The sequence below is a fragment of the Triticum aestivum genome, chromosome 5D (assembly GCF_018294505.1).
Source record: "Triticum aestivum cultivar Chinese Spring chromosome 5D, IWGSC CS RefSeq v2.1, whole genome shotgun sequence".
NCBI classification, from domain to species: domain Eukaryota; kingdom Viridiplantae; phylum Streptophyta; class Magnoliopsida; order Poales; family Poaceae; genus Triticum; species Triticum aestivum.
In genome coordinates this window covers 502,698,590-502,719,414 of record NC_057808.1, presented here as the reverse complement: position 1 = coordinate 502,719,414, position 20,825 = coordinate 502,698,590, and the positions used below count along the sequence as shown (strand labels likewise).

General features: G+C 46.0%; 2 protein-coding genes and 2 non-coding genes across 4 annotated transcripts; 3 read left to right on the top strand and 1 right to left on the bottom strand.

The window, feature by feature from the left end:
- Positions 1–203: 203 nt before the first annotated feature.
- On the top strand, positions 204–2,752 carry LOC123123231 (40S ribosomal protein S15). Its single transcript, XM_044543703.1, has 4 exons — positions 204–359; positions 444–595; positions 703–760; positions 2,314–2,752. The coding sequence occupies exons 1-4, from the start codon at positions 357–359 to the stop codon at positions 2,560–2,562; spliced, it is 462 nt and encodes a 153-aa protein (XP_044399638.1). The 5' UTR covers positions 204–356; the 3' UTR covers positions 2,563–2,752.
- On the top strand, positions 1,827–1,913 carry LOC123126427 (small nucleolar RNA Z102/R77). Its single transcript, XR_006461678.1, has one exon. It is a non-coding gene; the product is annotated as a small nucleolar RNA Z102/R77 (small nucleolar RNA).
- Positions 2,035–2,123, top strand: LOC123126426 (small nucleolar RNA Z102/R77). The gene has a single exon (XR_006461677.1). It is a non-coding gene; the product is annotated as a small nucleolar RNA Z102/R77 (small nucleolar RNA).
- A 15,446-nt stretch (positions 2,753–18,198) lies between the features above and the next one.
- Positions 18,199–20,359, bottom strand: LOC123125781 (probable WRKY transcription factor 15). The gene is made up of 3 exons (XM_044546237.1): positions 19,031–20,359; positions 18,811–18,936; positions 18,199–18,542 (listed from the first exon to the last, which is right to left on the bottom strand). Exons 1-3 carry the CDS (start codon positions 20,101–20,103, stop codon positions 18,296–18,298), a joined length of 1,446 nt encoding a protein of 481 aa, XP_044402172.1. The 5' UTR covers positions 20,104–20,359; the 3' UTR covers positions 18,199–18,295.
- Between the last annotated feature and the right edge of the window lie 466 nt (positions 20,360–20,825).

Here is a 20,825-nt window from a genome sequence, read left to right as displayed (position 1 = left end):
TAATTTTTTGAAACATGTTAAACAAGCAAAATTTTCTCTATTTAAAATAAAATAAAATGAAACGAGTTAATGGGCTGTGCCATGGCCATTCTATATATATAGGGAGCCGTCCATGAAATTAACCCATTTGCAATACAAAACGGGCTAAAAGTGGTCTCCAAGCCCACTGCGAGCCGCTTCACACGGGCCGGGCCTCCCGCCGAAAACCCATCCGCGTGATACACGGCCACCACTATATATTCTCTCCCGGGAGCGCCCACATCCAAACCCTAGCCGCCGCCGCCTCCTCCGCCTCTTCGTCCTGCAAGCAGCGCCGCCGCCTTCCACCGGCCCGAGCTTCAGCCTTCCCTTCAACCATGGTGAGCGCCTGTCCGAAACCCTAGCCCCTAGGTGCCATACCCCGCCCCTTCCCCTCTGACGCGCGCGCTGTTTTCTCGTCGCAGGCGGACGTTGATGTCGATCCCGAGGTGGCGGCCGCCGGTCCCAAGAAGAGGACGTTCCGCAAGTTCAGCTACCGCGGCGTGGACCTCGACGCTCTCCTCGACATGTCCAGCGAGGACCTCGTCGGCCTCTTCCCCGCGCGCGCCCGCAGAAGGTAACGCGCAGTGTCTCCTCTGCGCTGCGAATCTGTATCTGTGGCTGGCTGCGGTCGTCCTTGGTCTGATCCGGCTTGTTGATTCGATTTGTGTTGGGATTTGTTAGGTTCTCGAGGGGTCTGAAGAGGAAGCCGATGGCGCTCGTCAAGAAGCTGCGCAAGGCGGTGAGTGATGGTTCGCTTAATACACTTGTTTGTAGTTGAATGCCGAACAGTGAACTGCTTGCTTATCTTTGTATAGATCTGATTTTACCTGCTCTGCTCTTAATTTTTGACATCACTGTAGTTTCGGGATTGTGCTTGAGTTGAGCTATTTAGTTCCTTCTGGAAATTGGTTCTCTACCTCACGTGATATCAGTTCCTCGTTAGTTCACAGTGGCTGGCGACGTGCAACCATAATTTATCCCAAGTGGCCTATACTATTTAGTTTTGTTTGTTGAATTAATCATAAATGGTAGATTCTTTTAATCCAAAGCGTCTGAATGATGTAATTCAGTTTGTTTTATTGCTGCATTAGAATTACATCCATTGTCCTAGTCTTGTTTTGTTGTAGACATGGCATTGTTAGAACTTTGGATGCAGATTTTCATCAGTTGTTTCTGTGATTTTCCACTGGAAATGTATTATTCTATTTTAATCTTCATGGTATGCTGCTACTATTCTGTTTCTATTCTTTATGATTGTGTCGCAATACTTAATCTGTCAATAATATTGCTCTGCAGAATATGATCCATTGTGGCCTGCTAATTTTGTACTATAGGATATGCAACTTCTTCCTACTAATTTAGAAGTAACATTTCTTAATGCTTAAGGAGAAAGTTCAGTCATGATGCTATGCTGCTACTATTTTAATCCAGTGTAGCTGTTCTGATGTGTGTTTCTGTGTGTCTGTAATATGCTTATCACCTGTTCTTTGCTCATTCAAGTGTCAATTATTTGATTGGGTGATATTATGTAGACATTATTTGTAGCAGATAATGTTGCCTTGACATGATTCATTATGTAGCAATGAAATTTTGTTTCATAACTTGTATGCAGGCACACATTTTGGTAGTATAATATTTTCATCTGTAGTCTATTTTCTCTTACCCATTTCATTGTATTTTGTTACTCTGTTTGGAGTTGCTCATTGATGTGTATGATATGACTTGTTTGTTTCTTGTGCACTTAGATCTGTGCTCTAAGTTTCATGTATCTATTCATGTCATCTCCCATTTAATCATATCTGTAGAGATTGAGATGAAGATGAGATTATATCCCTATTGGGATGATTGCCAGCATGATGGCAAAACCTGTATTTAGCTCTATCTGATCATCACGACTGATTGAGTACTCCAGCTTTTGGAACAGCGTCTATGTTGTTTTCTATAAGCGTTATTTCTCTGATTTTCATTTTTTTTTGTGTTTACCGAAGTCAGCTTTTGTTCTGCTTTGTGTGAGTTTGAAATGAAGATAACATTACATCCCTATTGGGATGATTGGCTGGCATGATGGCCTAAATTCTGTATTTAGCTCTATCTGATCATCTCTCTACTTACTGACTATCCATTTGCGTGATTGTGTACTACTGGGGAATCACTTGAGATTTTTTTGTTAGTTACTTTCTGTTATGAACCTCATCTATAAGTCTCTTGCTACAGCTTTTCCTTCTATTTACTTTGCACATACATTCTCTATGTATAACTCAGTAACTCACTCATTGTCTGTCCTGTAAACAGAAAAGCGAAGCCCCTGCTGGTGAGAAGCCTGAGCAAGTGAGGACCCACCTCCGCAACATGATCATCATGCCTGAGATGATCGGAAGCGTTGTGGGCATCTACAATGGCAAGTGCTTCAACCAGGTGGAGATCAAGCCGGAGATGATTGGGCACTACCTGGCAGAGTTCTCCCTGTCGTACAAGCCGGTGAAGCACGGGAGGCCCGGTATCGGTGCCACCCACTCGTCGAGGTTCATTCCTCTCAAGTGAGCATATGGTCAGGAAAATTGTCTTTGGTGTCTGGAATCCAGTGTTCTTATCGTTGTCAAATGTAGCGCCTGATATACCGACTGTCAGTCTAGTGGTGGAGCAGCACCCTTTGAACCCTGAACTAATCCTGTTCCAGATTTTGTTCCAGATTTTGAAGTTATCGTAAGGAAGGTCGAACATGTTTATCTCCTTTGGCAGTTGTCAAATGTTCTGATTTGTGTGCTCTTCTAAATTTTGATCAGATTGCTTTACGTCTAAGTGGAGTATTGTTTTATCGCTGTGAACGGTGCTTGGGATGATAGAATGGTGACCATCGGCTAACTCTGTCAGATCCCATACCTCAAGTTGTAATTCTTTGAATATCTCCATAGTTATGGAGACAAACCTTGGAATCGAAAGGGTTTAGGCTTAGTAGGACTAAAACCGAGTACATGATGTGCGGTTTCAGTACTACTAGGTGTGAGGAGGAGGAGGTTAGCCTTGATGGCCAGGTGGTACCTTAGAAGGACACCTTTCGGTATTTGGGGTCAATGCTGCAGGAGGATGGGGGTATTGATGAAGATGTGAACCATCGAATCAAAGCCGGATGGATGAAGTGGTGTCATAATTCTACCTTTTATATAGATGTGTTTTAGTTTCATCAAATCAACCCAGCATGGAGAATCATTAGCAATTGTAACTCATATTTCTTTTTAACTACATTCTGCCACATAACTTCTTTATTCTCCAGATTCCACCACCATTTACACATGAGACTGACATTGAATTTCTCTAAATTGTGGATACCCAGCCCTCCTTTCTTCTTTTGCCTACAAATAACATGCCTTCTCACCCAGTGACATTTGCTCTTATTGCTTTTCTCTTGCCAAAAAACCCTTCTATTAGAAAGGGTGGACAAATAACATGCCTTTACATGAAGAAATGGTAAATTGGAATACTGGTTAAACAAGCTTTGATTTTAGTCACCTTGCCACCAAGGGACAGGTTTCCAGCTCTCCACAATATTCTTTTCAGCATGAATCCAGCCAACAACATGTAAATATTTGATAGGCCAGGCACCTAATTTGAACTGAAATTGGGCATCATAACTCGCCTTTTATCATCATCCTGTAGCACCATCAGGACCCCACTTTTTTGAAAACTGATTTTCAAACCCGACATCCGTTCAATGAAACACAACAACAATTTGAGGTTCCTAGCACTGTCCAGATCACCCTATATGAACAAGATAGTATCATCAACATATTGCAAAATGACAACTCCCTTATCAATCAGGTGGAGTATCAGGCCCACAATCTGACCACTTGTCTGGGCTAACTGAATCATTTGCTGCAAGCAGTTGGCAGTTATGTTAAAAAGGAAAGGTGAAAGGGGATCTCCCTGTCTCTGTTAACGAGCTGTACATGTATTCATATTGTATGTACTTCTGTTGTATTGTAACTCTAGATTGTAGGATCTTATGCGATCGCACCCAGTCATGGCCTGCGTGCCTATTCTGACGGGAGCAGTTGGGGATCGCCCTATATGTGTACCTCCTCCGTAACTCACTCAATACAACAGTACACTGCGACCCCCTCTCCCTCTAGCTTGGCATCAATCGCCATGGGCTTCGAGGACATCTTCGGCGACCTCCCCTCCGCTGACGTCGCCGCCGGCTCGTCCCCTCCTCCGTCCTCGACTCCCGGGACCTCTCCTCCTCTCCTCCCTTCCACCACTGCCGCCCCTTCCGCTCCCATGCCCGTCGTCCCTCTCGCGGCTACCACACCGGCGGATCCTCTCCTTCATCAATTCCACAACGATCACATCTCCAACCACATCCGTTTCAAACTCGATCCTGCCGAGCACAACTACGTCAAGTGGCGTACCTTCTTCTCCTGTGTTCTGATGCAGTACCGCGTCCAGGACCATGTCCTCCAGCCACCACATCCCAATCCTGACGCATCATGGCTCGCCGTCGATAACCGCCTCATTCTCTGGATCTATTTCACTCTGGCCGACTCCCTTCTCGAGCTCATCATGGGCGGCGCCACCAACGCCTACATGGCGTGGAAGCGCATCCGCGACTATTTCCTCGCGAACCAAGGCGCCCTCTGCCTCCACCTCACCCGCCAGTACCGCAACCTTAAACAAGGGGATCTCACCGTCTCTGATTACGCCCGTCGTCTCAAGAGCCTTGCCGATGGCCTCGCCGACACCGACAACCCGGTCTATGGGCCAGATCTCACCATGCAGTTCCTTCATGGCCTCGACAGCCGCTTCGACACCATCCGCACTATCTTGGGCGAAACGGTTCCCCTTCCCCTGTTTGACATCGCTCGCTCTCGGGTCGATCTCGCGGAGTACAACATCAATCTGCGTGCGGCTGAGGCAGGCTCGGCGGCCCTCACCATCACCACAGGCTTTGGCTCCTCCAACGACCGCGGTGACCGCGGCGATCGGGCGCCTCCCTCGGGGCATGGCGGCTCCGGCGGATCCGGCGGCACCGGCGGGGCTCGAGGCCCTGCCACTGGCGGTTCTGACCGCGGCCGGGGTCGCGGCCGCTCTGGCGGTCGAGGGCGTGGCCGCCCCGACAACGGTGGTCGCGGGCATCTTCAGCAGCAATAGCCCGCGGCATGGACGGGGTACTTCGCCCCGTACGGGATGGCCCTGCCCGCTCCCCGCGCTGGCTGGGTTCCCCCCAATGCGGCTGGCGTGCTCGGCCCTCGCCCCGGCGTCCACAACCAGGCCTACCCAGTGATGCACACAGGCGTGTCTTCCTAGCACCAGCCGCCGCCACTGCCTCAGCCCTACCCGCTCGGTGCTCCTGCTTGGGATCAGGCCGCCCTCTTCTCCAACGCCTACAGCCAGCACGGCCTCACCGCCCCGGGAGCTGACTGGATCCTCGACCCCGGTGCCTCCACTCAAATCACCGGCAACTTTGGTAATCTCACCTCGTTTCGTCCTTTTCCCGAGCATTTTTCATCTAGCGTGACTGTTGGCAATGGGGCTCGCTTACCTATTATCGGCACTGGATCCACAACCCTCCCCCCACAAATCTTGCCTTACATGATGTCGCCGTTTGCCCTAACATAGTCTCTGATCTCATCTCGGTTCGCAAGCTTTCCACTGATAATAATGTTACTGTTGAACTCACTCCTTCTGGTTTCTGCGTGAAGGATCTTCCCCACCAGTGCTACCTCTTGAGCACTGCGTTGGTTTTCCCTTGAAGAGGAAAGGGTGATGCAGTAAAGCAGCGTAAGTATTTCCCTCAGTTTTTGAGAACCAAGGTATCAATCCAGTAGGAGGCCACGCACGAGTCCCTCGCACCTACATAAACAAATAAATCCTCACAACCAACGCAATAAAAGGGTTGTCAATCCCTTCACGGTCACTTATGAGAGTGAGATCTGATAGATATGATAAGATAATATTCTTGGTATTTTTATGATAAAGATGCAAAGTAAAATAAAAGGCAATAAAAATAACCAAGTGTTGGAAGATTAATATGATGGAAGATAGACCCGGGGGCCATAGGTTTCACTAGTGGCTTCTCTAGAGAGCATAAGTATTACGGTGGGTGAACAAATTACTGTTGAGCAATTGACAGAATTTAGCATAGTTATGAGAATATCTAGGTATGATCATGTATATAGGCATCACGTCCGAGACAAGTAGACCGACTCCTGCCTGCATCTACTACTATTACTCCACACATTGACCGCTATCCAACATGCATCTAGAGTATTAAGTTCATAAGAACAGAGTAACGCTTTAAGTAAGATGACATGATGTAGAGGGATAAACTCATGCAATATGATATAAACCCTATCTTGTTATCCTCGATGGCAACAATACAATACGTGCCTTGCTGCCCCTACTGTCACTGGGAAAGGACACCGCAAGATTAAACCCAAAGCTAAGCACTTCTCCTATTGCAAGAAAGATCAATCTAGTAGGCCAAACCAAACCGATAATTCGAAGAGACTTGCAAAGATAACCAATCATACATAAAAGAATCCAGAGAAGATTCAAATATTGTTCATAGATAAACTTGATCATAAACCCACAATTCATCGGTCTCAACAAACACACCGCAAAAGAAGATTACATCGAATAGATCTCCACGAGAGAGGGGGAGAACATTGTATTGAGATCCAAAAAGAGAGAAGAAGCCATCTATCTAATAACTATGGACCCGAAGGTTTGAGGTAAACTACTCACACATCATCGGAGAGGCTATGGTGTTGATGTAGAAGCCCTCCGTGATCGATGCCCCCTCCAGCGGAGCTCCGAAAATGGCCCCAAGATGGGATCTCACGGGTACAGAAGGTTGCGGCGATGGAATTAGGTTTTTGGCTCCGTATCTGGTAGTTTGGGGGTACGTAGGTATATATAGGAGGAAGAAGTACGTCGGTGGAGCAACGTGGGGCCCACGAGGGTGGAGGGCGCGCCCAGGGGGGTAGGCGCGCCCCCTACCTCGTGCCTTCCTGGTTGATGTCTTGACGTAGGGTCCAAGTCCTCTGGATCACGTTCGTTCCGAAAATCACGTTCTCGAAGGTTTCATTCCGTTTGGACTCCGTTTGATATTCTTTTTCTGCGAAACTGTGAAATAGGCAAAAAACAAAAATTCTGGGCTGGGCCTCCGGTTAATAGGTTAGTCCCAAAAATAATATAAAAGTGTATAATAAAGCCCGATAATGTCCAAAACAGAATATAATATAGCATGGAACAATAAAAAATTATAGATACGTTGGAGACGTATCAAGCATCCCCAAGCTTAATTCCTGCTCGTCTTCGAGTAGGTAAATGATAAAAACAGAATTTTTGATGTGGAATGCTACTTAGCATAATTTCAATGTAATTCTTCTTATTGTGGCACGAATGTTCAGATTTAATATGATTCAAGATAAAAGTTTAATGTTGACATAAAAACAATAATACTTCAAGCATGCTAACCAAGCAATTATGTCTTATCAAATAACATAGCCAAAGCAAGTTATCCCTACAAAATCATATAGTCTGGCTATGCTCCATCTTCCCCACACAAAATATTCATATCATGTACAACCCCGGTTTTAGCCAAGCAATTGGTTCATACTTTTTAACGCGCTTCAGCCTTTTCAACTCTTACGCAATACATGAGCGCAAGCCATGGATATAGCACTATGGTGGAATAAGGTGTAATGGTAGGGGTTATGTGGGAAGACAAAAAAGGAGAAAGTCTCACATCAACGGGGCTAATCAACGGGCTATGGAGATGCCCATCAATTGATGTTAATGCAAGGAGTAGGGATTGCCATGCAACGGATGCACTAGAGCTATAAGTGTATGAAAGCTCAAACAAAAGAAACTAAGTGGGCGTGCATCCAACTTGCTTGCTCACGGAGACCTCGGGCATTTGAGGAAGCCCATCATTGGAATATACAAGCCAAGTTCTATAATGAAATTTTCCACTAGTATATGAAAGTGACAAAATGAGAGACTCTCTATCATGAAGATCAAGGTGCTACTTTGAAGCACAAGTGTGGTAAAAGGATAGTAACATTGTCCCTTCTCTCTTTTTCTCTCATTTTTTTGGCCTTTTCTCTTTTTTTATGGCCTCTTTTTTTATTTAGTCCGGAGTCTCATCCCGACTTGTGGGGGAATCATAGTCTCCATCATCCTTTCCTCACTTGGGACAATGCTCTAATAATGATGATCATCACACTTTTATTTACTTACAACTCATGAATTACAACTCAATACTTAGAACAAAATATGACTCTATGGGAATGCCTCCGACGGTGTACCGGGATATGCGATGAATCAAGAGCGACATGTACGAAAGAATTATGAATGGTGGCTTTGCCACGAATACAATGTCAACTACATGATCATGCAAAGCAATATGACAATGATGGAGCGTGTCATGATAAATGGTAACGGTGGAAAGTTGCATGGCAATATATCTCGGAATGGCTATGGAAATGCCATAATAGGTAGGTATGGTGGCTGTTTTGAGGAAGATATAAGGAGGTTTATGTGTGATAGAGCGTATCATATCACGGGGTTTGGACGCACCGGCGAAGTTTGCACCAATTCTCAAGGTGAGAAAGGGCAATGCACAGTACCGAAGAGGCTAGAAAATTGTGGAAAGGTAAGTGTGCGTATAATCTATGGACTCGCATTAGTCATATAGAACTCATATACTTATTGCAAAAATTTATTAGCCCTCGAAACAAAGTACTACTACGCATGCTCCTAGGGGAAGGGTTGGTAGGAGTTAACCATCGCGCGATCCCGACCGCCACACAAAGGATGACAATCAATAAACACCTCATGCTCCGACTTCGTTACATAACGGTACACCATACGTGCATGCTACGGGAATCACAAACTCCAACACAAGTATTTTTCAATTCCACAATTACTCAACTAGCACAACTATGATATTACCACCTTTATATCTCAAAACAATTATCGAGCATCAAATTTCTCATGATATTATAATTAAAGCAAATTGCCATGCTATTTTAAGACTCTCAAAATAATATAAGTCAAGCATGGGAGATCAATAGTTTCTATAAAACAAATCCACCACCGTGCTCTAAAAGATATAAGTGAAGCACTAGAGCAAAACTATATAGCTCAAAAGATATAAGTGAAGCACATAGAGTATTCTAAAAATTTCTGAATCAAGTGTGACTCTCTCAAAAGGTGTGTTCAGCAAGGATGATTGTGGTAAACTAAAAAGCAAAGACTCAAATAATACAAGACGCTCCAAGCAAAACACATATCATGTGATGAATAAAAATATAGCTCCAAATAAAGTTACTGATGGAAGTAGACGAAAGAGGGGATGCCTTCCGGGGCATCCCCAAGCTTTGGCTTTTAGGTGTCCTTAGATTATATTGTGGTGCCTTGGGCATCCCCAAGCTTAGGCTCTTGCCACTCCTTATTCCATAATCCATCAAATCTTTTACCCAAAACTTGAAAACTTCACAACACAAAACTCAGCAGAAAATCTCGTGAGCTCCGTTAGCGAAAGAAAACAAAACACCACTTCAAGGTACTGTAATGAACTCATTATTTATTTATATTGGTGTTAAACCTACTGTATTACAACTTCTCTATGGTTTATAAACTATTTTACTAGCCATAGATTCATCAAAATAAGCAAACAACACACGAAAAACAGAATCTGTCAAAAACAGAACAGTCTGTAGTAATATGTAACTAAGGCAAACTTCTGGAACTCCAAAAGTTCAGCGAAAATAGGAAGACCTATAAAATTTGTTTATTGATCAGAAGCAATTGGAATCAATATTTTATCACGTTCTGGTGATTTTTAACAATTATTTTCGTGAACAGAAAGTTTCTGGAATTTTCAGCAAGATCAAATAACTATCATCCAAGAAGATCCTATAGGTTTAACTTGGCACAAACACTAATTAAAACATAAAAACACATCTAACCAGAGGCTAGATCAAATATTTATTCCTAAACAGAAGCAAAAAGCAAAAAAAAAACTAAAAATAAAATTGGGTTGCCTCCCAACAAGCGCTATCGTTTAACGCCCCTAGCTAGGCATAATAGCAAGGATAGATCTAGGTATTGCCATCTTTGGTAGGCAATCCATAAGTGGCTCTCATAATAGATTCATAAGGTAATTTTATTTTCTTCCTAGGGAAGTGTTCCATGCCTTTCCTTAACGGAAATTGGAATCTAATATTTCCTTCCTTCATATCAATAATTGCACCAATCGTTCTAGGGAAAGGTCTACCAAGAATAATAGGACATGAAGGATTGCAATCTATATCAAGAACAATAAAATCTACGGGCACATAATTCCTATTTGCAACAATAAGAACATCATTAATTCTTCCCATAGGTTTCTTAATGGTGGAATCCGCAAGGTGTAAGTTTAGAGAGCAATCATCAAAATCACGGAAACCTAGCAAATCGCACAAAGTTTTTGGGATCGTGGAAACACTAGCACCCAAATCACACAAAGCATAGCATTCATGATCTTTAATTTAATTTTAATAGTAGGTTCCCACTCATCATAAAGTTTTCTAGGGATAGAAACTTCCAACTCAAGTTTTTCTTCATAAGATTGCATCAAAGCATCAACGATATGTTTAGTAAAAGCTTTATGTTGACTATAAGCATGTGGAGAATTTAGCACGGATTGCAACAAGGAAATACAATCTATCAAAGAGCAATTATCATAATTAAATTCCTTGAAATCCAAAATAGTGGGTTCATTAATATCTAGAAGTTTTAACTCTTCAATCCCACTTTTACCAATTTTAGCATCAAGATCTAAAAACTCCGAATTTTTGGAACGCCTTCTAGGTCAAGGTGGATCATATTCAGTCCCATCATTATCAAGATTCATATTGCAAAACAAAGATTTAATAGGGGACACATCAATAACTTTTAGATCTTCATCTTTATTTTCATAGAAACTAGAAGAACACGCTTTCACAAAGCAATCTTTCTTAGCACGCATCCTAGCGGTTCTTTCTTTGCACTCATCAATGGAAATTCTCATGGCTTTGAGAGACTCATTGATATCATGCTTAGGTGGAATAGATCTAAGTTTCAAGGAATCAACATCAAGAGAAATTCTATCAACGTTCCTAGCCAATTCATCAACTTTAAGCAATTTTCTTCAAGCAAAGCATTGAAATTCTTTTGCGAATTCATAAATTCTTTACACTAGTCTCAAATTCAGAGGCATCTTATTAAAATTTCCATAAGAATTGTTGTAGGAATTACCATAATTATTAGAGGAATTACTAGGGTACAGCCTAGGATTAAAGTTTCCTCTATACGCGTTGTTACCAAAATTATTCCTACCAACAAAATTCACATCCATAGATTCATTATTATTCTCAATCAAAGTAGACAAAGGCATATCATTAGGATCAGAAGAAACACTTTTAGTAGCAAATAATTTCATAAGTTCATCCATCTTTCCACTTCAAACATTAATTTTCTTCTATCGCATGCACTTTTTTATTAGTAGATCTTTCAGTGTGCCATTGAGAATAATTAACCATAATATTATCTAGGAGTTTAGTAGCTTCTCCTAAAGTGATTTCCATAAAAGTGCCTCCCGCGGCCGAATCTAAAAGATTTCTAGAAGCAAAATTCAATCGGGCATAAATTTTGTATAATCATCCACAAATTCAAACCATGTGTAGGGCAATTACGTATCATTAATTTCATCCTCTCCCAAGATTGTGCAACATGTTCATGATCAAGTTGCTTAAAATTCATGATGTCGTTTCTAAGAGAGATGATTTTAGCGGGACGAAAATACTTAGAGATAAAAGCATCTTTGCACTTGTTCCATGAATCAATACTATTTTTAGGCAAAGACGAAAACAAGCTTTAGCACGATCTCTAAGTGAAAAAGGAAATAGTTTCAATTTAACAATATCATTGTCCACATCTTTCTTCTTTTGCATATCACACAAATCAATGAAGCTATTTAGATGGGTAGCGGCATCTTCACTAGGAAGGCCGGCGAATTGATCTTTCATAACAAGATTCAACAAAGCAACATTAATTTCACAAGACTTAGTATCGGTAAGAGGAGCAATCGGAGTGCTAAGGAAATCATTGTTGTTGGTATTGGTGAAGTCACACAATTTAGTATTATCTTGAGCCATGGTGACAAGCAAGCAATCCAACACACGAGCAAACAAGAAGCGAGCGAAAAAGAGGCGAACGAAAAAGAGAGGGCGAATAAAACGGCAAGGGTGAAGTGGGGGAGAGGAAAACGAGAGGCAAATGACAAATAATGTAATGCGGGAGATACGGGTTTGTGATGGGTACTTGGTATGTTGACTTTTGCGTAGACTCCCCGGCAATGGCGCCAGAAATGGCTCGTTGTCAGGAGAGCAAATCTTGACTTGACTTTGCATAAGCCTCCCCGGCAACGGTGTCAGAAATCCTTCTTGCTACCTCTTGAGCACTGTGTTGGTTTTCCCTTGAAGAGGAAAGGGTGATGCAGTAAAGCAGCGTAAGTATTTCCCTCAGTTTTTGAGAACCAAGGTATCAATCCAGTAGGAGGCCACGCACGAGTCCCTCGCACCTACACAAACAAATAAATCCTTGCAACCAACGCAATAAAGGGGTTGTAAATCCCTTCACAGTCACGTACGAGAGTGAGATCTGATAGATATGATAAGATAATATTTTTGGTATTTTTATGATAAAGATGCAAAGTAAAATAAAAGGCAATAAAAATAACTAAGTGTTGGAAGATTAATATGATGGAAGATAGACCCGGGGGCCATAGGTTTCACTAGTGGCTTCTCTAGAGAGCATAAGTATTACGGTGGGTGAACAAATTACTGTTGAGCAATTGACAGAATTGAGCATAGTTATGAGAATATCTAGGTATGATCATGTATATAGGCATCACGTCCGAGACAAGTAGACCGACTCCTGCCTGCATCTACTACTATTACTCCACACATCGACCGCTATCCAGCATGCATCTAGAGTATTAAGTTCATAAGAACAGAGTAACGCTTTAAGTAAGATGACATGATGTAGAGGGATAAACTCATGCAATATGATATAAACCCCATCTTGTTATCCTTGATGGAAACAATACAATACGTGCCTTGCTGCCCCTACTGTCACTGGGAAAGGACACCGCAAGATTAAACCCAAAGCTAAGCACTTCTCCTATTGCAAGAAAGATCAATCTAGTAGGCCAAACCAAACTGATAATTCGAAGAGACTTGCAAAGATAACCAATCATACATAAAAGAATTCAGAGAAGATTCAAATATTGTTCATAGATAAACTTGATCATAAACCCACAATTCATCGGTCTCAACAAACACACCGCAAAAGAAGATTACATCGAATAGATCTCCACGAGAGAGGGGGAGAACATTGTATTGAGATCCAAAAAGAGAGAAGAAGCCATCTAGCTAATAACTATGGACCCGAAGGTCTGAGGTAAACTACTCACACATCATCGGAGAGGCTATGATGTTGATGTAGAAGCCCTCCGTGATCGATGCCCCCTCCGACGGAGCTCCAGAAATGGCCCCAAGATGGGATCTCACGGGTACAGAAGGTTGCGGCGGTGGAATTAGGTTTTTGGCTCCGTATCTGGTAGTTTGGGGGTACGTAGGTATATATAGGAGGAAGAAGTACGTCGGTGGAGCAACGTGGGGCCCACGAGGGTGGAGGGCACGCCCAGGGGGGTAGGCGCGCCCCCCTACCTCGTTCCTTCCTGGTTGATGTCTTGACGTAGGGTCCAAGTCCTCTGGATCACGTTCGTTCCGAAAATCACGTTCCCGAAGGTTTCATTCCGTTTGGACTCCGTTTGATATTCTTTTTCTGCGAAACTCTGAAATAGGCAAAAAACAGCAATTCTGGGCTGGGCCTCCGGTTAATAGGTTAGTCCCAAAAATAATATAAAAGTGTATAATAAAGCCCGATAATGTCCAAAACAGAATATAATATAGTATGGAACAATAAAAAATTATAGATACGTTGGAGACGTATCAACCGGCGACTCATCATGACGTCCAGTAGCCCCGGCCCCATGTATCCCTTCTACGGTAAGACCCGACCCGGCGGCTCTGCCTTCTCCATCACCACCGCCTCGGCCATCCGGGCAAGGCCTCCCTAGATGCTATCTCCGAGACATTTCTTCCCGATTGTAATAAACCACCTAGCTCTACATGTACTGCATGCCAGCTCGGTCGTCAACCTTGCTTAGCTTTTCTCTCTTCGAATAATTTTACTACAACACCTTTCCAACTTATACATTGTGATCTCTGGACCTCTCCAGTTGTAAGCTTTTCGGGCTACAAATATTATCTCATTGTACTTGATGATTATTCCCACTACTCATGGTCTTTTCCATTACGTGAGAAATCGAACACCTCTCCCACCCTCCAGCGTTTCTTTCTTTATATTCTCACGCAGTTTAACACGATCATCAAGTGCATGCAAAGCGATAATGGCGGTGAATTCATCAACCTCTCTCTCCGTACCTTCTTTTCAAACCATGGTGTCACTTTTCGCCTCTCTTGCCCTCACACCTCCCCTCAAAACGGCAAGGCTGAACACATGATCCGTACCACCAATGACGTGCTCCGCACCCTACTCTTCCAAGCCAATCTACCCCTCCCCGTTTTGGGTTGAAGCTCTCCACACCGCCACTCACCTCATCAACCGGCGCCCGTCTACCAAAACCACACCTCACACCCCCTACTTTCTCCTCACCGGTGTCCTCCCACGCTATGATCATCTACGCGTTTTCGGATGCTTATGTTTTCCTAATCTATATGCCACTAGCCCGCACAAACTCGCCCCTCGATCCACCCGGTGTGTCTTCCTTGGATATCCTTTGGAACACAAAGGTTATAGGTGCTTTGACCTTCAAACGCGGCGTGTCATCGTGTCCCGTCATGTAATTTTTGATGAAAATATTTTTCTGTATACACCATACACACCCACGCCCACAGATCCGCCCGCCACACCCGATCCGTCCTCTGCGCCTCCCCTGCCCACGACCCCCCTCGGGATCGCCGTCCCACCTACCTCGGAACCCCCCCTCCCCAGGCGCACCTACCTCGTATGACTCGCCCCCAACCAGCCCCCCACGTCCCACCGCGGCCCACCACTTCCCCGACCAACGTGGACCCATCCCCTGCCGCCTCCCACGCGTCACCCAACCAGCCGCCCGCGTCGGCCTCCCCCGCTGGGGCCCCGCGTATCTCCCTCGACTCCCCTGCACGCCTCGGATCGGGCACAGATCTTGCCTCTGGATCGCCTGCCGCCTCTGAATCGGTCCCCACCGAATCCTCCTCGCATTCCGCACCTGCCACTCCCTCTCCGCCACGTCGGCCCGTCATTCCGGTTGCACCCCCGGTTAATTCTCACAAAATGCGAACGCGTGCTAAATCCGGCGTCGCTCAACCACGTCGTTTGTTCACTGTCACGACATCCACTCCTATTTCCCCTCTGCCCTCCTCTTATAAATCCGCTCTTAAGGATCCCCATTGGCAGGCGGCAATGCTTGATGAATTTAATGCTTTGTTAAAGAATGAAACTTGGTGTTTGGTTCCTAGACCTGCATGTGTTAATGTGGTGACCGGCAAGTGGATCTTTCGTCACAAACTCAATACCGACGGCTCTCTCGCTCGGTACAAGGCACGTTGGGTCCTTCGGGCTTTACTCAACAGGAAGGTGTGGACTACACGGAGACTTTCAGTCCCGTTGTCAAACCGGCGACTGTTCGTGTGGTGCTCAGCCTCGCCACTTCTCGCTCTTGGACCATTCATCAACTTGATGTAAAAAACGCCTTCCTTCATGGTGATATTGGTGAGACTGTCTATTGCACTCAACCGGCGGGTTTCATCGATTCCTCTAACCTGTCTCATGTGTGTCTCCTCAAGAAATCCCTCTACCGCCTAAAACAAGCCCCTCGCACTTGGTTCTTACGATTCAAGTCATTTCTCCTCTCACTTGGGTTTGTGTCCGCGCGTTGTGACACTTCCTTATTCATTTTTCGGCATGGCTCCTCCCTCGCATACCTCTTAGTTTATGTCGACGATATCATTCTCACCACCAACTCCACCACCACCCTCCACACCATCATCTCTTCTCTCAAAGACGAGTTTGCCATGACCGATCTCGGTGATATTCACCACTTTCTTGGCGTCAATGTCACCCGCTCCCCTTCGGGCTTGTTCCTTTCTCAACAGCAATACATCTCGGAGATTCTCGAGCGCGCACACATGTTAAACTGCAACCCCATTCCCACACCTGTCGACACCAAGTCCAAAATCTCCTCTCATCACGGTGATCCTGTTCCTGATCCGACCCTGTACAGGAGTCTTGCTGGTGCACTCCAATATCTTACCATCACTCGGCCGGATATTTCATACGCCATCCAACAGGCGTGTCTCTTCATGCATGACCCGTGCACAGCCCATCTCCAACTTGTCAAACGCATACTCCAGTATCTTCAGGGCACTTCTCACTATGGGCTCCAACGGTACAAGTCCACGGCTCATGACCTTGTAGCATACTCTAACGCCGATTGGACCGGGTGCTCTGGCACGCGGAAGTCCACATCCGGATTCTGCGTCTTTCTCAGGAACAATCTTATCTCCTGGTCATCCAAACGCCAACCAACTGTCTCTCGATCTAGCGCCGAGGCCGAGTACAGAGCTGTCGCCAACTGTGTCGCCGAGTCCACCTGGCTCCGCTAGCTTCTCATGGAGCTCCACTGCCCTCCCACTCGCGCCACCATCGTCTACTGTGACAATATCAGCGCTACCTACCTCTCCTCCAACCCGGTTCAGCATCAACGGACTAAACATGTCGAGATTGATATCCACTTTGTACGCGACCGAGTTGCTTTGGGTGAGGCGCGTGTGCTCCATGTGCCATTGGGTTCACAGTATGCCGACATCTTCACCAAGGGCCTGCCTACGATTGTCTTCCACGAGTTCCGCTCCAGTCTGAACGTCCTACCTGGAGGAGTTTCAGATATGATCTCAATTCCGGATAGAGATATCAGCCACATTCATTTTTCCTCATCCTAGCTAGGAGACTAAGTTCAAGATATCTGATGAGCACGCATGCCACTCCCCAAATAATCCAGTGCCTCAATTAGTAGTAATAACTCTTGTAATAATAATAATAGGCCAAGCCAGGTGGACATAACCGTTGGCCAGCTCCTCCCCTGACAGACAGACAGTTGCGGCACATGCTTGGCGCCGCTAATCGTGGGGGTGGCTCGCAATTAATGCCACCATGATTCTCTTGATTCCGCCTCATGTGGTTCCAGATTAGATTAGCACCCGCATGCTTCAGCTGCAGAGGGCGAGAGACACCAGGCGTGGATTAAACTAGATCTTGGTCAATGTTTTGCAGCTACTTGTTGGGGTGGTTTACAGTTGGCTTAGGCTTAGGCTTAGCTTAAGCAGCAGCTTAACAGGTAGATCGCCATCCCACTGGACTGGATTTGGGATGAGCCCTCTGGACATCTATATAAATCATGATGATCTATCTAGCTGGTTGGTTCATGACAGTTTTTGGAATATATCTGAAGCAATCATCCCATATATTGGCTTGATCTCTCGAGCGTGCGTGCGTGCGTTGTCGTTGATGCGCACAATTAAAGTCCATAAGATACGCTTAACATCACGTTAGTTCGTCGAATAGCTGCATCTGAAATTCTGAATAGCTCTTCAGATGAGCTTTTAGTTTCTGCGATGATAATATGTGCAACCTTTAGTTTCTGACATTAGGAAAGATGACATGTCATGTGTCAAGCTCAAAAAAGCTTTGAGCATGTGATTTGCGACCATAGTTAGGTACTCTCTCCGTAATGAAATATAAGAGCGTTTAGATCACTAGAGGGAGTACTTCTCAGATGAGGTTTTTAGCTTCCGGCTTTCTGTAATTGTAATGCAAGCTTTGGTGTCTTGATTGATAGAGTTGCTCATACAGCAGCACGTCTACTAGAACATTAGGCACGGTCATACGTATGTGACAAGCTGGACAATACCATGAATTGTGATTTCTGCACCGTGGTTAAACAAGCAAAGCTACACTGAAAACAAAACAAGCAAAGCTAGCACTAGTTCTACAAGGAAATTTAACAAGCATTTGCACGGAGCGATTTTTCGATAGGATACAATTCAAAAGGACAATCAAGTGCTCACTATACATTGCGAAAGACGCAGGCGAAATCTTCGCCTTCCTCATACAATTTTCACTTGCATTCAGATTTGGTCAGGCTGAATGGCATGTTCCATCCATGGCATAAAAATTCAGAGTTCTTCTGGTACCGGCGGTCTCGGCAGGCTTCGGAGTTGGCGGTGAGCGTGGCGAGGTCGAGCGGCTGCGCGTGGTTGTGGTCGTTCTCGTAGGTGACGATGAGCATCCCGGCGTCGCCGCGACACCGCTCCACGTGCTTCCTCGCCGGGCAGTCCTTGATGCTGCTGCACCGGTAGTATCCCCTGCAATTAATCAACAACAAGTTCATACTTCATACCCGCCTGAATTAATTACCACATGATCCAATTGTAATGTCTCACTCAGCACCAAATGCATGCTTGCACGCCCAATGAATGCTGAGATCGACACGGCTACGATGCATGCCCACAACTTCTTACTGACATTTCCAAGTTTCTTCCATTCAAGGATAATATTTTGGTGACATTACATAACAATGAACTTGAGAGAGAGAGAGATAGAGTAATTAACCAAGATTGGAGCATAATATACCTTGGGTGTGGAGAGCCTTTGATGGGTTTCTGCCCGTACTTCCTCCACGAGTAGCTGTCGGAAGGTATATCGGCCACCTTGTCGCTCACCGCCGGCATCCTCACCACCCTCTTCTCCCTCGGCTTCCTGCAAACCAACACATCACACGACTGTAAGTAAAGGCACACGCAATCGACAGATCGAGTTAAATAAATCAATGGCGAATGCAATCGGCACCGACTTTTTCTTGGGGCAGTGGCATTTGCCGTCGTCGTCGGCTTTGTGCGCCGCCTTCCTGGACGCCGGCGCGCAGGCGGAGGTCTCCGACATGCTGATCAGCTGGCTGCTCATGTTGGTGAAGAAGGAGGTGGCCGCCGACGAGGTGCACACCGAGTTGTCGAAGCTGAAGGTGATCACCTCCGGCTCCTTGCCGCTCCTCGCCGCCGGGATCTCGATGTGGAACGGCTTCTCGCTCGCCGGCTTCGGCTCGAAGTGGAACCTCTTGTTGTCGCTGCTGGCCGGCTTCTGCTGCTGCTCGAGCATCCTCTTCTGCTGCTGCTGCTGCTGCTGCTGCTGAATCGGATGGTGGAATTGGATTTGAGGAGGAGGGGGAGGGGGAGGGGGAGGAGGAGGATTGGCCGCCGGAGCTGCCGAAACTCTCGAGCCGTTGATCTGCACGGCGGCAATGGAGGCGGGAGTAACGCTACACCCGCTCAAATCCAGGAGCGGCGTCTGGAAGAACATGTCTCTGTCTGCACCCTTGGCCGCCGGAGCTGCGGAAACTCTCGAGCCGTTGATCTGCGCGGCGGCAATGGAGGCGGGAGTAACGCTGCTGCACGCACTCAAATCCAGGAGCGGCGTCTGGAAGAACATGTCCCTGTCCGCAGCACCCTTGGCCGCCGGTGCAACGACCTTGCCGTTGCCGGCGGCACAAGGAGCCGCCTCCGCCGCCACCGGCACCGGCATCTGCTTCAGCGGCGTCGGCGGCGGCGCAGGAGTGCTACTGCTACTCCCATGGAGTTGGGGGGCACTGGCAGGTGGGCAATACGGCACCGGCGGGGGAGGGTGGTACTCGAGGAGGCACCTCGCAATCGGGTCGCCCGCCGGCGAGCTCCTCCGGCCGACCCTCGCCCTCGCATGGCCAACCCTGTTGCCGAGGATGTTAACCACCTTGCTGAACCGGGACACGGCCTCCTCGGTCTCGGCCGCGACGGCGGCGAGCCGGAACGGGTCGCCGGCGGACAGCGAGAGGCGGGCGACCAGCCTCTTGCAGCTCACCACGGCCGCCCGGTTGGCCTCCTCCACCCCCTCCATGGACAAACAAAGAACCCAAGAACCTTGGTGGTGCAATGGAATCAAGGAGCTCTAGTCTAGAACTCTAGATTGGGATGAACATCAAGAGATGGACAAGGTGGAGAAGAGTTTCACCATGCAAGCACATGCAGAAGCTTGCGCAGGGTGAGCAAGGTCGCGGCAATGGCGGCCGGAGCAGGAAAAGGTTTCTGCTGGATCTCGCGGCGACTTTATACAGGGATGGGCCAGAGCATATGCGACATTGTTAGTCTCTCTCGTTGGGACCTTCACTTGTGCAGGAAGTAATTGGCGGGAGTATAATATTCAGGCCGAGAGTGAGAGGCGGAGCACTACCAGAATAAAATTTAGCAAAGTCAACTAGGATGGTGATGATCACAGCCGTCCATTTGATCGACGGCCAGGATGCTGATTCATCTGTCCTTTTCACTCAAGGTCACACTTTTTTTCTTCTGTTTTTTAAGCTGGTCAATTAAGCACTGGAAGCATCGGGAATCGCGCCGAATAGATATTTTCCTTACAAAGAAAGTTTTCAGCATAAACCTGGACCACTAGAAACCTACAAAAAACTACTATATAATTGCATGATCAATGATTTTTAGAAGAAAATGTAGAGAGAAACGAAGTGAAGACTTTGCCAAAGACCACATTTTAAAGAGCAGCTTGGTGAGCAGGATAAGTTTTCCTTCAGCTGTATTTTACTTTCGCCAGCTCATATTCAGTTG